At 39.1% G+C, this 17766-nt stretch overlaps 1 protein-coding gene and 1 pseudogene across 14 annotated transcripts in view; one reads left to right on the top strand and one right to left on the bottom strand.

The window, feature by feature from the left end:
- Positions 1-17766, bottom strand: part of MYO9A (myosin IXA) — a 384919-nt gene that overhangs the window by 187295 nt on the left and 179858 nt on the right. For all 14 annotated transcript variants that reach the window (XM_045587331.1, XM_045587314.1, XM_045587304.1 and 11 more), the window contains one exon: positions 5819-5960. In XM_045587331.1, the coding sequence (XP_045443287.1) occupies positions 5819-5960 (142 nt within the window). The remainder of the gene's footprint in view (positions 1-5818; positions 5961-17766) is intronic.
- On the top strand, positions 1914-3528 carry LOC118729623 (annotated as a pseudogene).

Here is a 17766-nt window from a genome sequence, read left to right as displayed (position 1 = left end):
CAAAATGCAGATACAAAGAAACAAGTCACAAATGAAAGAAATGGATGAAAGCTAAATTCTGGATATAGAGTTCAAAACCACAGTTATAAGGTTACTCAAGAATCTTATAGAAACTTCTGAGAAATTTAATGAGACTGTCAAGGATATGAAAAAGGACCAATCATAAATTAAGCATACACTGACTGAAATAAAGAATAATATACAGAAATTCAATAGCAGACTAGAGGATCCCAAGAATCAAGTCAAAGATTTGAAATATGAAGAAGCAAAAAATACCCAACCAGGAAAAAAAAAAATCCAAAAATATGAAGATAGTGTAATGAGCCTCTGGGACAACTTTAAGCATACCAACATCAGAATTATGGGGGTGCCAGGGGAAGAGAGAGAGCAAGATACTGAAAACCTATTGGAAGAAATAGTGACAGAAAACTTCCCCCACCTGGTGAAAGAAATAGACTTACAAATCTATTTTAGGAAGCACAGAGAACCCCAAACAAGAGGCATCCAAAGAGGACCAACCAAGACATATCATAATTAAAATGCCAAGAGCAAAGGACAAAGAGAGAATATTAAAAGCAGCAAGCAGAAAACAGTTAGTTATATACAAGGGAGTACACATACGATTGTCAGCTGATTTCTCAACAAAAACTATTCAGTCTTGAAGGGAGTGGCAAGAAATACTCAAAGTGATATATAGCAAGAAGCTACAACTAAGATTACTCTACCCAGCAAAGTTATTATTCAGAATGAAAGGTCAGATAAAGAGCTTCACAGATCAGAAAAAGCTAAATGAGTTCATCACCACCAAACCAGTATTATATGAAATGCTGAAAGGTATTCTCTAAAAAGAGGAAGAAGAAAAAGGTAAAGATAAAAAATTATGAACAACAAAGTGACAACAAATACATATCTATCAACAAGTGAACTTAAAAATCAAATGAATAAAAAAACCTAATGAACAGAACAGACTGGTGAATGTAATAGAATCAGGGGCATGGAAAAGGAGCATACTGACAATTCTCAGGGGAAAGGGATTGGGGGAGTGTGGAAAGAGATTGGACAAAGAGCTTACACCTATGGACGAGGTCAGTTGGGGTGGGGGAGGCCTGGAGTGGTGTGGGAACTGGGTGGAGGGGAGCTATTGGGGAGAAAAAGAGGAACATCTGTAATAATCTGAACAATAAAGATTTAAATAAATAAATTATAAACACCCCAAAACTGTCTAGTTATCCTTATGATATGCCAATTATATCAACTTTTTGAGTAGTTTAATTTTTGATTTTTATTTTGTGCCTGCTTATTTTGTTAGGTACTAAGAGATTATGCCTTAAAATCTACAACTATGAAAAATGGACTTGTCTAATTCTACTTTTGTTCTCCTTTTGTTTTATATATATTGAAATGAAATCATAAAGTAATATAACTTTTGATGACTATGTCTTCCTGTTGAACTGGCCCCTTTTATTGGTTATAAAATGTGCCACTTTATCTCTAATAATACTTCTTTCCTTAAAGACTACTTTGTCCTATAATAATGTAAACATATCACTTCTTTTAGTTGGAGCTTGCACAGAATATCTGTTTCCCATCTTTTACTATGTGATAATATGGATGAATAATCACAGACACAAATGTATATGCTGCATACTTCCATTTACCTGAAATTTAATGACAAGTAAAATTAAGGACAAAAATGTAGAACAGTAGTTACCTCTGAGCAAGGAAGAATGAGCAGTGAAGGTGCATGAAAGAAACTGACCAATCAGAATGAGGAACCAATGGCTGGGTAAAGTGTGAGGAACCAATGATTGGGTAAAATGTGAGGAACCAATGGCTGCCTAGGAAGTGGAGCTTTTGACGCTGACTGGCATAGAAACTGATCAATCAGAACCAAATCTAGGGGCTTAGAGTTGTTTTTGTCCAGGGAGAGTGTCAATCCCGAGGCCAGCTCCAGCAATGGCCTTCACAAATCTACAAAAAGTGTTCATCAGTGACAGCCTGGACCTTTGCTGCCAGAAGATCCTGCAAGATGGAGGGCTACAGATGGTGGAGAAGCAGAACCTGAGCAAAGAGGAGCTGATAATCACAATTCAGGACTGTGAAGGCCTTATCGTTCACTCAGCCACCAAGGTGATCGCGGATGTCATCAACGCAGCAGAGAAGCTCCGGGTGGTGGGCAGGGCCTGCACCAGCATGGACAACGTGGACCTGGAGGCCGCCACAAGGAAGGGCGTCCTGCTCATGAACACTCCCAATGGGAACAGTCTTAGTGCTGTGGAGCTCACCTGTGGGATGATCATGTGTCTGGCCTGGCAGATTCTCCAGGTGACAACTTCAATGAAGGATGGCAAATGGGACTGAAAGTAGTTCATGGGAACCAAGTTGAATGAAAAGGCCCTGGGAATTCTTGGCCTGGGGAGGAGAGAGGTAGCTGTCCAGATGCAGTCCTTCGGGATGAAGACTGTAGGGTATGACCCCATCATCTGACCAGAGATCTCAGCCTCCTTCAGCATTCAGCAGCTGCCCCTGGAGGAGATCTGGCCCCTCTGTACCTTCATCACTGTGCACAACCCTCTCTTGCCTTCCACGACATGCCTGCTGAACGACAGCACCTTCACCCTGTGCAAGAAGGGCATGCACGTGGTGAACTGCGCCCATGGAGGGATTGTGAACGAGGGCGCCCTGCCCTGGGCCCTGTAGTCAGAGCAGTGCGCTGGACTTGTTCATGGAGGAGCCGACTTGGGACCATGCCTTGGTAGACCGCGAGAATGTCACCACATGGGCGCCAGCGCCAAGCAGGCCCAGAGCTGCTATGGGGAGGAGATCGCTGTCCAGTTCGTTGACATGGTGAAGGGGAAAGCTCTCGCAGGGGTCAGGAATTCCTAGGCCCTTACCAGCACCTTCTCTCTGCACACCAAACCTTGGATTGGTCTTGCAGAAGCTCTGGGGACTCTGATGCGAGCCTGGGCAAGGTCCCCAAAGGGACCATCCAGGTGGTGATGCAGGGCTTATCCCTGAAGAATGTCGGGAACTGCCTAAACCCTGCAGTCATTGTCGGCCTTCTCAAAGACACTTCTAATCATGCAGGTGAACTTGGTGAACATCAAGCTCCTGATGAAGGAGGCCGGCCTCAATGTAACCACCTCCCATAACCCCCCTGTGCCAGGAGAGCAAAGATGCAGGGAAGGCCTCCTGAGCGTTTCCCTGGAAGGTGCCCCCTACCAGGATGTGGGCTTTGTCCAGGGCACCACACCTGTGCTGCAGGCACTCAATGGAGCTGCCTTCAGACCAGAAGTGCCTCTCCACAGGGGTATGCCCCTGCTCCTGTTCTGGTCTCAGCCCTCCAACTCTGCCATGCTGCCTGCCATGATTGGGCTCCTGATAGAGGTAGGCATGCAGCTGCTGTCCTACCAGACCTCAGTGGTGTCCAATGGGGGGACCTGGCATGTCATGGGCATCCCCTTCCTGCTTCCCAGCCTTGATACCTGGAAGCTGCATGCTACCAAGGCCTTTCAGTTTCACTTCTGACCTTGGCACTCACCAGGACCAGCCTTGGGGGCTTTATGATCAACACTGAGAGGTCACATTGCCAAGGCTGCTACCACTGTTATCATCGGACCCCGGTAATAACCACTTAATAAACAGCCTATCGTCCCTCATCCCCTAAAAAAAGCCAAATCTGGGTCAACTGTGAGGAGCCAATGACTGCCTAGGAGGCAGAACTTTTGAGGCATAGAAACTGACCAATCAGAACCAAATTGGCCAACAGAGGAGGGCAGTTGGGGGTGAGATTAGGCTGGCAGGGGAGGGCTGTTGAGGGTAGGATCAGGCCATCAGGGAAGGGCAGTTGGGGGTAACAAGGCTGGCAGGGGAGGGCAGTTGAGGGCAAGATCGAGCTGGCATGGGAGGGCAGTTGGGAGCGAGATCGGGCCGGCAGGAAGGGCAGTTAGGAGCGATCAGGCAGGCAGGCAGAGGGGTTAGGGACAATCAGGTAGGCAGAGACAGTTAGAGACAATCAGGCAGGCAGGCAAGTAGGTGAGCAGTTAGGAGCCAGCAATCCCAGATTGTGAGAGGGATGTCTCAGATTGGAAAGAATGCAGGCTGGGCTGAGAGAACCCCACCCCTGCCATGCATGAATTTCATGCCCCTGCCACTAGTATTAACTATAATCACAATGCTGTGTATTCAATCTCCAGAACTTAGAGATGATTATGATAACCTTCTAACTGCAAGTCTGAATCATTTGCCCAACATCTTATCAATTCCCCACCTGTTAGCCTAGTGGTCACCAACCTTTCAGACCTCACAGAACACCAGTGGTCCACAGATCACTGGTTGGCAACCCCTGCTCTAGCCCCTGGTAACTACCATTCTGCTCTGTTATTCTTAATGTTTATTCTAAAATCTATTCCTTCCTGTCTTTTCCATCTGAAAAAATAGCACATCAAATTTATCCATTAGCTATAACCAGAAGTCACTTACCTAAAATTTCCTAATGAGGTGTACTGATTATACCTCTGAAATATATTTCATAATTATTTAAATCTTTTCCCACTCCATTGCCACCCCTGTGGTTCAGTTTATCTTACAAATTCACGTCAACAGGTTTTAAAAATAACCTAATTTGATCTCCCACCTCCCATTCCCTGTTGTTCTTTCTCCTCACAGTAATCAAAGCAATCTTTTAAAAGCACAAATTACATCCTCAACCTTAAAATCTTTTCATGGCTCCCCATAATAATTTCAACAAAAAACAAATTCATTTAACTTCATCTAAAAGCCCTGAAGAATGAACTTTCTTTCCATTCTCTGAATTCATTTTATGCCACTAGATCCAGTGTTCACTATAATCTCGTAACACTGGCTTGTTTTCAATTATTTTTATATGATAGGTTTTTTTCTATCTAATGATTCATCATTTACATTTACTTCAGGCCATCTTTCAAAATCTGAGTTTCTCAGAGAGGTTTTCATGGATCTACAAATTCAAAATACAATATTTAGTTTTTGTTATAGAACCCATTCATTAATGGAGCACATAGTTCCATTTATCTCTATTATATACAAATACACATACGTGTGTGTGTGTGTGTATGTATGTTTATATTCAGAGAGCCAGGAATATATTTATCTATTTTACTTTATCACTGGATCATTCCAAATACCAAGGGTCTGACATGCTGTGTGTTTAATAAACACTTCCTGAATAAGTGATCTTAATTCTGACTCTTATCTCAAGATGCAAGAGAAAATATATTGCTCCACTAGTCTCCATAGCATCACTGTCTTGCCTGGGAAATTGTCTTAAATGGCAGGATCAAACATCAAATGATTGAAAGATAATAGCTCATTAATTACAAAGAAGAACTGAACAAAATTATGAATATTTCCTTCCATAGGAGTTAAAGAGTTTTAATAAATTCATTAGTAGTACACACTCACAAATACCTAATGTTGCATAGAGACATGAAGCTTCAATCAGGCCTCATGGATATAGAGAAGAGAATAATTCAACAAACTATACAGATCAACCAGTGCTTTTAAGACATACTGATGCTATCTATTCTATCCGATCTAAAAAGGCTATTAGATGGACTAACATCAGGTTTATATGTAGAAAATATCAACAGAAACATCACCTAAGACAATAATATATTACAAGATGGAGTCTGAATTTTAGCAGTATCCTTATAATAATCCTTATAATGTCTCTAATTGTACTGATGAAAAGCCTCCACACCTACAAAGGGAGTAGTGTGGGATAGAGTTAAGATTACATCTCTACACTAAAGGCATATGCAATTTCAAATTTACTGACCTTTATCCCATATTTTACTTTCCCGGCATAATGCTTTATGGTGAAAGCAGGCTCCATCACAGCTGGAAATTCAATGTAAGAATTCTCTTCATGTTGATGCTTAAATTTAGCTAGCAATGTTTGATTTGTAGCCTGTGGAAAGCTGAATTAAAAACAAAAGAAAGATGTTGCAGTGAATACAATCTTTTTAAAAAAATAAAACAAATTATAATTACATTGCCATCAAACACATTTAGCAAATTACAAAGAGTTTTTACTGGTATTTTCTAATCTGATTTTCATAACAAGCTAAAAAGTGTAACAAGAAAAGTATTCCTATTTTATAAATGAGGGATCAAAAGTTGTGATTTGCCCAAACTCAATTTGAAAGAAGTGGAACTGAGAAATAAACTCAGGTTTTTAAGCATTTAGCTTATGTTGCATTGTGCTATACTACATACTATAAAACCTATCTATAATAATAATAGCCTAGGTGTTCAACACGCCCTTTTGCCATGATGTTCTCATGCCATCACAAGATGGTTGTGCGCACAGCAGAGGTGGAGCCCAGCAGCCACTCCGCGCAGTGAGGCCTGGGGGTCCCTCGGCTCCATGTGGCAAGGAGGAAGCCAGTCACATCGTCTCTACTGCCTCCTGCAGAGGCAGGTCCCAGCAGAGTCCCCACCGCCTCAAGCGGAGGAGGTGGGTCATGGTGTCTGTGCCACCTCGCACAGAGGAGGTAGGTCCCAGAGGAGAGCCCCTGCCGCTTCACATGGAGGAGGCAGGTCACCACAGAGAGTCCCCTCTACCTTGCACAGAAGAGATGGGTCTTGGCAAAGAGTCGCTGCCACCTCGCACACCATAGAGGTGGGTCCTGGCATTCCTGACGTTTTGTGCAGAGGAGACAGGTCCTAAGGCTCCCAGCACTACAGAGGTGGGACCCTAGTTCCGGTCTCTTTGGGGCAATCCATCCAGGAGCCCAGGATGAGTGGGCAGGGCCTACCTCTTTGGGGAAATCAATCACTCACAGGGCTCTAGCACTATAAGAGGGACATCCCTCAAATTTCATGCACAAATTTCGTGCATCGGGCCTTTAGTCTATAATAATACAAGCATAATATGCTAATTAGACCAGAAGTCCTTCCAGACTAGGCTGGGGCTGCAGCCTCCATGGCTATGAGGTAGGAATTGGGGCAGCCCCAACAGCTGCCAAGGTCTACTCTTACACCAATTTAGGCATCAGGTCTCTAGTAGAATAATAAAAACTAAATCATATGTTGTTTAGTGCCAAGAACTTCCAAATAGAAAATGATGTCTCAATTTGGATAGGTTTTTTAATCAGCTTAACAATAACCCACAACCTTCGGACCAACTAAATTTGGATAGGTTTTTTAAATCCACTGTAATTTTTGTTTTATTTCTTCATATATAAATTAAGCAGTAATTTTCTTACCCGTACTAGTTAATACATATTTTTATATCTATTATTTCAAATATATCAATGGTATTGTACTCACTGATGAGCATTTCATATCCAGGAATAATTCAAATAATATTTATTACAAACTAATTACATAATGGCAAATATAGGAATATAAAAGTTCAGAAGAGAAAAAAATCACTAGTCACTGGAAGTAATGAAAAGGTTCATATGGGTATAGAAGACAAGTATGAAGTAGGAGTTGAACACAGGACATATCACTGATAGAGAAAGGAGAGAGCAAGTATCCTTCAGAAAATATTGATAGTTTCATTTAATAGCTGAGATAATAAGAAATGTGACATGAGGTTGTAAAGATGCTCAGTATAAAATCTAACATGTACAAACAATTCCAAAATTACAACAAAAATGATTAAAGATGTACTATGTATTGGAATCAGAAAGGAAAATGGCCTTTGGTGTCAGTCATAGTCATAGTATAGGTTACCAGTTGTTTGTGAACTTGGGCAAGTTATATAGATAACCTTTTTTAAGAATTGGTTTTCTAACCATAAAATTAGTACAATGAGGTATCACAATACAAGTAGGATTTTAAAAACCTGAGTAAAAACATCTAACACTTGCTGGCATCCTATAGAAATGATATAAAAGTTATCTACTTTATGTTGCCAACATTGTCATTTTTCTAGTCACCTAGGTCTGCTTTCACATTCAAATACTATCACTTCTTTAAAACATCTGTAGGCTAGCTCTTCCTTTCCATTTCAGAACTCTAAAGCCATTCTAGAATGGATTATAATCTTACAATTTTAAACAGCCTCAATAATAGTTCCAGTGATTCTACAAGAAATAAGTTTTCCTATAATAGTGCTTTAATCATGTGCCTCCCTACTCACAAAAATGTATGGATCACCAGGCACATACATGGAATCCAAGCTCCTAAGCCTAGACCAACTTGTGATTTCTTTTTCTCCTACTTTTAAATGGAAGGAAAGAATATTCAAAGGAGGACAGACATGAGAATAGTTTTTGTTTCAAACAAGTAAAGATGGAAAGGAAAGCTCTCCACATATCCCACATTCAACAAACATTTGTAGATACATACTACCTTATCAAGCAAAAGAGCTTGGAACAGAAAAACATCAGACATTACTATTCATTCTAAAGCTTTTCATCTAGTGTTCCCACAAAGGCCATCTGCAAGGACAGCTTCAAAGTTTCTATGCACATGGGGAGTACTTCTGAAACTCTCAAAAAAAAAAAGAAGGGAAAAAAAAATGCCTGGAACCCATCTGATGTGGTTCTACAGAATTAAAGCTAGGTGATGCCACATTAATATTTTTTTTACAAGTGCTCTTATGAGCAGGCAAGACTGACAACAGGCTGTCCTAAATGAATGCTCTGATCTTACCTTCAGTTTGTTAAATTATTAATTCTGATTCAAGAAGTCTAGGGTGAAAGTCTGAAATTTTGAATTTTTAATAAGCTTCAACATGCTGCCAATGCTGTTAGCAGATCACACTTTCAGTACTATAGGAAAGAATGGTAACACTCCCAGCATCCTATTCCTCCCTAACTTTGTTTACAATATTCCTCCTCTCTAAATTACACCCTGCATGAATCTTTTATAATCTAGTTTTAAAAAACATGCCCAATGTCAAATAGCCATTAATCAGTGAGAAAAATTAAACAAGACTTCTGACTTCAAAAGTCAGGCGCCTAAAGCACTACAAATACATTGAATGAAGAAGGAACACTGCTAAAGATATATTTCATGTTATATATTCACTATATAACAAGGTATTTTTAGAGGAAAAATACTTAGTCTAAATGATTTCCAAAATGGTTCCTCCTACATGTGACTAACTTATTTTCAACCACTCCTTAAAGATACATGGCAGAGAAAAATATTTCATGCCTTTGCAACTTCTGAGATATTAAAGCATAGAGACAAAGACAATAACAACAACATAAACTGAGGTTTGTTAAAAATTTTATGGTGGACTGAATACAGAAACATACTTGAAGGGACAACTATCAAGAGGTTATTCAGTATCGCCTACCTACAAAACCTTACAGATGGCTAAAATGGGTAATTTTATTACTTTATGAAGCAACTGCTAATAAGCCTAAATAATTAAAAATTTCTTCAAAATATTGCCAAAACCGGTTTGGCTCAATGGTTAGAGCGTCGGCTTGGGGACTGAAAGGTCCCGGGTTCAATTATGGTCAAGGGCATGCACCTTGGTTGCGGGCAAATGCCCAGTAGGGGGTGTGCAGGAGGCAGCTGATCGATGACTCTCTCTCACTGATGTTTCTAACTCTCTATCTCTCTCCCTTCCTCTCTGTACAAAATCAATAAAATATATTTTTAAAAAACAAATAAAAATTTCTTCAAAATATTGAGTCAAAATCTGTCTCCCTGTAATTTCTGGTCATGGCTTAACCTCACAAGCTTTTGGGCAACAGCGAAGAGGTGGAAGCCTCCTCATTGGGCAATATTTATATTTATGACAATACTAAATAAATAAATAAATAAATAGGATCAATGAAACAAAAGCTGGTTCTTTGAAAGGATAAACAAGATTGATGAACCTCTAGCCAGGCTCATCAAGAAGCAAAGAGAGAGGACCCAAATAAACAAAATGAGAAATGAAAGCGATAAAATAACAACAGACCCCACCAAAATACAAAGGATTGTTAAAAAAAATATATATATACATATATATATAATATATATGTGTGTACATATATAATATATATGTATATATAATATATATATATGTGTGTGTGTGTGTGTATTATATATATATATATATATATATATATATATATATATATATATATATATATATATAACTCTATTCCAACAGGACAACCTGGAGAAAATGGACATATTTCTAGAAAAATATAACCTTCCTAAACTCTATCAGGAAGAATCTAAACAGCTCAATACGCCAATAACTATGGAAGAAATTGAAGCAGTCATCAAAAAGCTTCCAGCAAACAAAAGATAGGGGCCAGATAGCTTCACAGAGTAGTTTTACCAATCATTCAAGGAAGAACTAAAACCTATTCTCCTCACACTATTCCAAAAAATTCAAGAGGAAGGAACACTTCAAAGCTTCTTCTATAAAGCTCACATAACCCTAATACCAAAACTAGATAAAGACAACACAATGAAAGAGAATTACAAGTCAATATCCCTCATGAACTTAGATGCCAAAATCCTCAACAAAATCCTAGCAAATTGGCACCAGCAGTACAGTACATCAGAAAGATCATACACCATGACCAAGTAGGATTTATCCCAGGAATGCGAGGATGGTACAATATCTGCAAATCAATAAATGTAGATAAAAATCATAAAAAGAGATAAAAATCACATAGTCATATCAATTGATGCAGAAAAGGCATTTGACAAAATCCAACAATCCGTGATAAAAAAAATCTCAACAAGGTGGGAATAGAAGGATCATACCTCAACATCATAAAAGCCATTTAGGATAAACCCACAGCCAACATCATACTCAATGGGCAAAAACTAAAACCATTTCCCCTAAGAACAGGAACAAGACAGGGATGCCCACTGTCACCACTCCTGTTTGACATAGTACTGGAAGTGCTAGCCATAGTGATAAGACAAGAAGAAGAAATAAAAGGCATCCAAATTGGAAAATAAGTAGAACTGTCCTTATTTGCAGGTGACATGATATTGAACAAAGAAAACCCCAAAGACTCCTTCAAAAAACTAATAGACTTAATAAATGAATTTGGCAATGTAGCAAGATACAAAATTAACACTCAGAAAACTGTGGCCTTTTTATACACATAATGAACAAAAAGAAAGAGAAACTAAACTAAAATAAATAAATAAATAAAAATCCCATTTACAATTGCAACACAAAAATTAAGGTACCTAGGAATAAATTTAACCAAGAAGGTAAAGGACCTATACTTAGAAAATTACAGGACACTGAAAAATGAAACAGTAAGATATAAACAAGTGGAAGAATATACCGTGTTCCTAGATTGTTAGAATCAACATCATTAAAATATCCATACTACCCAAAGCAATCTATAGATTCAATGCAATCCCCATTAAAATACCAATGGCATACTTCAAATATCTAGAATAATCTCTCCAAAAATTCATCTGGAATAAAAAAGACCCCAAATAGTTGCAGCAATCTTGGAGGGAACACCATACCAGATAGATATCAAGCTATATTACACTTGAAGGAATGGCTGAGCTAAAGCCAGCCCTCAAGCTATATTACAAAGGCATTGTTCTCAAAACTGCCTGACTCTGGCACAAGAACAGATATATAGACCAACGGATCAGAACACAGACCCAAGAAATTGACCCAAACCATAATGCTCAATTATTATTTGACAAAGGAGGCAAGAGCACACAGTGGAGTCAAGACAGTCTCTTCAATAAATGGTTTTAAGAAAATTGACAGATACATGAAAAAAATAAAACTAGACCACCAATGTACACCATTCACAAAAACAAACTCAAAATGGATAAAGGACTTAATCATAAGGCAGGAAACCATAAAAATCTAAGATTACTGGTTAGCAAACTCATTAGTCAAAAGAGCCAAATATCAATAGTACAATGATTAAAATTTCTTTTGAGAGCTAAGTTTTTTAAACTTAAACTTCTTCTAATGACACTTCTTCGAAATAGACTTGCCCAGGCAAGTCTATTTGTGGAAGAGCAACACTCAAAGGGCCAAAGAGCCACATGTGGCTGGAGAGTACCAGTTTACCGACCACAGTCTTAGAAAAAGCCATCGGCACCAAATTGGCAGACATATGTCGTAGCAATATCTTTACCAACAGAGCTCCCAGAGCAATGGAAACTGAGGAGAAAATAAACAAATGGAACTACATAAAAATAAAAACTTCTGCATTTCTCTGGTAACCCACTCCTTGTTTAATAGCATGCTGTTTGGTCTCCATGTGTTTGATTTCTTTGGATTATTTTTATTGTAGTTAATTGCCAGTAATACCACTATGATCTGAGAAGATGCTTGATATGATTTCTATCCTCTTAAATTTGAAGAAACTTTGCCTATGTCCCAAAATATGGTCTATCTTTGAGAATGCCCCATGTGGACTTGAGAAGAATGTATATTCTGTGGCTTTGGGGTGGAATGTTCTGAAGAAGTCAATAAATTCCATCTGATCTTGTGAGTCATTTAGGATTGATGATTCTTTGCTGATTTTTTATTTAGATGATTTGTCGAAGGATGACAGTGGGGTATTAAAATCTCCTACTATGATTGTATTGCTATTAATCTCTCCCTTAATGTCCTCCAGCAGTTTTTTGTTTTTTATGAATTTGGGTGCTCCTGTATAAACAAATGACAATGAAAACACAACAATCCAAAATCTATGGGACACAGCAAAAGCAGTTTTGAGAAGGAAGTTCATAGCTCTACAAGCCTATTGCAAAAAAACAAGATAAAATGGTAACAAATTATCTAGCTCTACAACTCAAAGAGTTACAAAAAGAGCAACAAGAAAAGCCCAGTGTAAGCAGAAGGAAGGAAATAACAAATATCAGAGAGACCAAAGAACATAGAGACCAAAGAAACAATACATAAGATCAACAAAACCAAGAGCTAGTTCTTTGAAAGGATAAACAAGACAGATAAACCTCTAGCCAGGCTAACCAAAAAACAAAGAGGACTCAAATAAACAAAATCAGAAATGAAAGAGGTGAAATAACAACAGACCCCGCTGAAATACAAAGGATTGTTACAAAATACTATGAACAATTCCATTCCAACAAACTGAACAACCTGGAGGAAATGGACATAATCCTAGAAAAATACAAACTTCCAAAACTCAAGCAGGAAGAATCTAAAAATCTCAATGGACCAGTGACTTGGAAAGAAATTGAAATAGTCATCAAAAAGTTTCCACCAAACAAAAGCCCGGGGTCAGATGGCTTCACAGGAGAGTTTTACCAAACATTCAAGGAAGAACTAAAACCTATCCTCCTCAGACTATTCCAAAAAATTTAAGAGGAAGGAACACTTCCAAACTCCTTCTATGAAGCCAGCATCACCCTAATACCAAAACCAGATAAAGACAACTAAATGAAAGAGAATTACAGGCCAATATCCCTCAGGAACTTAGATGCCAAAATCCTCAACAAATTTCTAGCAAATCGGCCCCAGCAGAACATCACAGAGATCATACACCATGACCAAGTAGGATTTATCCCAGGAATGCAAGGATGGTACAATATCCGTAAATCAATAAACGTGATACATCACATAAACGAATTGAGAGATAAAAATCATAAAGTCATATCAATTGATGCAGAAAAAGCTTTTGATAAAATCCAACACCCTTTCCTGAAAAAAACTCTCAACAAGGTGAGAGTACAAGGATCATACCTCAACATAATAAAAGCTATATATGATAAACCCATAGCCAATATCATACTCAATGGGCAAAAACTAAAACCATTCCCTCTAAGAACAGGAACAAGACAAGGATGCCCACTATCACCACTCCTGTTTAACACAGTACTGGAAGTATTAGCCATTGCAATTAGTCAAGAAGCAGAAGTAAAAGGCATCCAAATTGGAAAAGAACAAGTAAAATTATCCTTATTTGCAGATGATATGATATTGTACATAAAAAAACCCAAACGACTCCATTAAAAAACTAATTGACTTAATAAATGAATTTGGCAATGTAGCAGGATAAAAAATTAACGCCAAGAAATCTATGGCATTTCTATACACCAACAATGAACTTACAGAAACAGAGACTAAAAAACAATTCCATTTACCATAACACCAAAAAAATTAAAATACCTAGGAATAAATTTATCTAAGGAAGTAAAGGATCTATATGCAAAAAACTACAGGACACTGAAAAAAGAGATAGAGGAAGATGTAAACAGATGGAAGAACATACCATGTTCATGGATTAGTAGTATCAACACCATCAAAATGTCCATAATTCCTTAAGCAATCTATAGGTTCAATGCACTCCCCATTAAAATACCAATGGCATATTTCACTGCCCTAGAAAGAACTCTCCAAAAATTCATCTGGAACAACAAAAGACCCCGAATAGCCACAGCAATCCTGAGAAAGAAGAGTAAAGTAGGAGGGATCTCAATACCAGACTTCAAACTATATTACAAAGCCACTGTTCTCAGAACAGTCTGGTACTGGCACAAGAACAGACATATAGATCAATGGAATAGAATGGAGAACCCAGATATCAACCCAAATCACTATGCTCAATTAATAGTTGTCAAAGGAGGCACGAACATACAATGAAGTCAAGACATTTTCTTCAATCAATGGTGTTGGGAAAATTGGACAGATACTTGAAAAAGAATGAAACTAGATCACCAACTTACACCAAACACAAAAATAAACTCAAAATGGATACATACTTAAACATAAGACGAGAAACCATAAAAATACTAGAGGCAAATGTTATCACTGATAAAGATTTAATCTCCAACATCAATAGACAGCTTATATAACTAAATAAAAGGAAAATGAATGATCCAATTAAAAAATGGGCAATGGACCTAAATGGAATATTTTCAAAAGAAGACAGAAGGAAGGCCAAGAGGCAAATGAAAACATGCTCAAAGACACTAATTATCCGAGAGATACAAATCAAAACAACAATCTCACACCTGTCAGAATGGCCAACATTAACAAATCAACAAACGACAAGTGTTGGCGAGGTTGTGGAGAAAAAGGAACCCTCATGCACTGCTGGTGGCAATGTAGACTGGTGCAACCACTGTGGAGAACAGTGTGGAGTTTCCTCAAAAAACTGAAAATGGAACTCCCATTTGACCTAGTAATCCCACTCCTAGGAATATATCCCAAGAAACTGGAAACACCAATCAGAAAGGATATATGCACACCTATGTTCATAGCAGCACAATCTACAATAGCTAGAAATTGGAAAACAGCGTAGGTGCCCGTCAGCAGATGATTGGATCCAAAAACTATGGTACATCTACACAATGGAATACTATGCTGCCGTAAAAAAGAAAGAATTCTCATCATTTGCAGCAACCTGGATGGAATTGGAGAACATCATGCTGAGTGAAATAAGCCAGTCAATGAAAGAGAAATACCATACAGGCGTCTTCAAACTACGGCCCGCGGGCCACATGCGGCCTGCAGAGGAGTCTGATCCGGCCCGCCAGGTTTTTTGGGCAGTGAGCGCAGCCAAGGTGTTACAGTAGGAATTAGTATTTCATATAGTCCGGCCCTCCAGCTCTCTGAGGGACCGTGATCTGGCCCCCACTTTAAAAAGTTTGAGGACCCCTGCCATACGACCTCACTCATTTATGGATAATAAAGAACATTATAAACTGATGAACAAAATGATAGCTACAGAAACAGTAAAGCAACAAGCAGACTGTCAAATTACAGCGGGGAGGGTAGGGAGAACTGGGGTAGATAAGAGATCAACCGAAGGACTTGTATACATGCATATAAGTACAACCAAATGGACGCAAAACTCTGGGGAGGGAGGATATGTATGGGATGGGGGGCAATGTTAAAATATGTACACAGATAATAATTTAATAAAATATAATAATAAAGGGGGAAAAAAAAAAAGCTTCTGCACAGCAAAAAAAATAAACCATCAACAAAGCAACAAGAGAGCCCACTACATGGGAGAATATATTTTCCAATGTTGTCACCGATAAGGTTTTAATCTCCAAAATTTATAGGGAACTCATACAAATTTACAAATGGAAGATAAACAATCCAATCAAAAAATGGGCCAAGTACCTAAATAGACACCTTTCGAAAGAGGATATACAGAAGGCCAAGAGACATATGAAAACATGATGAAAGTAACTAATCATCCAAGAGATGCAAATCAAAAGAACGAGGTACCATCTCACACATGTCAGAATGGCTATTATCAACAAATCAACAAACAAAAAGTGCTGGCAAGGATGCGGAAAAGGAGAAACCAAGATGGTGGCATAGGGCAGACACCTGAATGCAGCCTACCACTACAAATTTGAATTTACAACTGGAAAACAGGGGAAACATCTCCCTGACGCGCCGGACAGCTGGCTGAGAGGAGGCTCTACCATCTGGGAAGGAGAGAGAAGGCACGCTGAACCTCAGAAACTGTGAAGGGGTGGAGAACTGTGTGCTCGAAAAGGCAGCTGCCCTACTTGGCTGCTGTCTTGCTTGCAGAGTGGGGAGAAGAGGGGGCCGAGTTCACTGCTGGCTTACTCCCTGCGCGAGGAGAGGGCAGACAACTAACGTGCGGCTGGCTTTCTTGTTCAGGAGGAAAACAGAATCCCCCTATTGCTCTGATAGACGGTCCCAGGCAGAAAGAGGCCAAACTGTCAGGCAGTGGGCAGAGATCTCTCAGAGGTGTGTGAAGCCAGTGGCCATTACTGAGGGACTCAGAAACCAGACCCTTGTAGGGAGGGGCTGAATAAAGCTTGTCTGCACCACCCAAGACTCTGCCCCATCCAAGCAGAGCATAGAAGCCCTTCCAGAGGCTAGCTTTCTTGTTCGCCACGAATAGGACTCTCCTAGGGAGGGACAGATAGGAATCCAAAGCTGGTCTGCGCCTATACAAAAGAGGTGCGCAAGCCTGCAACCAATCTTGCGGGATTCACCAAAGCTTGGATGTGCCACCCCAAGACTGCGCCCCATCCAAGAGGAATACAGGAACCCTCCTAGCTGAGACACTTCTGATCCTCATAGCCAATTGGCTTGGAGATCAACGCTTCCCAGTGATACCAACAACAAGCAAGGGTTAACAACAAGACTGCACACACAGCCCACAAAGGGCTACACCAAGACTGTCCACCTCAGGTAACTGGGAGGCTGACCCACTGAACCAAATAGGACACCTTAACAAACAGCCATTCTACCAACTCAGGGAAGCAGCAAAAATGCTGAGACAAGGAAACAGATCACAAACAAAAGAAATGGAGGACAAGAAGCGACTAGATATAGAGTTCAAAACCACGCTTATAAGGTTTTTCAAGAATTTTCTAGAAAAGGCCGATAAAATAAATGAGACCTATGAGGATATGAAAAGGGATCAACTAGAAATAAAGAATACATTGTCTGAAATAAAAAATATTATACAGAGTCCTAAAAACAGACTGGAAGATCGCAAGAATCAAGTCAAAGATTTGGAACACAAAGAGCCAGAGGACACTCCCCCACAGAAGCAAGAAGAGAAGAGAATCCAGAAAGTTGAAGATAGTGGGAACCTGGTGGAGGGAAGCAATGGAGGGAAAAAAAGTGAGGAACATTTGTAATAATATGAACAATAAAGATTTATTTAAAATTAAAAAAAAAATTTTAAAGTAAAAAAAAAAAATTTGAAAATGGAACTTCCATTTAACCCAGTAATCCCACTTCTAGAAATATATCCCAAGAAAACAGAAACACCAATCAAAAGGATATGTGCACCCCTATGTTCATAGCAGCAAAATTTACAAAGATTTAGAAAAAACCTAAATGCCCAT

Source organism: Pipistrellus kuhlii, unplaced genomic scaffold, assembly GCF_014108245.1.
Source record: "Pipistrellus kuhlii isolate mPipKuh1 unplaced genomic scaffold, mPipKuh1.p scaffold_m20_p_1, whole genome shotgun sequence".
In the NCBI taxonomy this organism is placed as follows: domain Eukaryota; kingdom Metazoa; phylum Chordata; class Mammalia; order Chiroptera; family Vespertilionidae; genus Pipistrellus; species Pipistrellus kuhlii.
The sequence above is the reverse complement of the archived record's forward strand: the minus strand, read 5'-3'. Positions and strand labels throughout refer to the sequence as shown.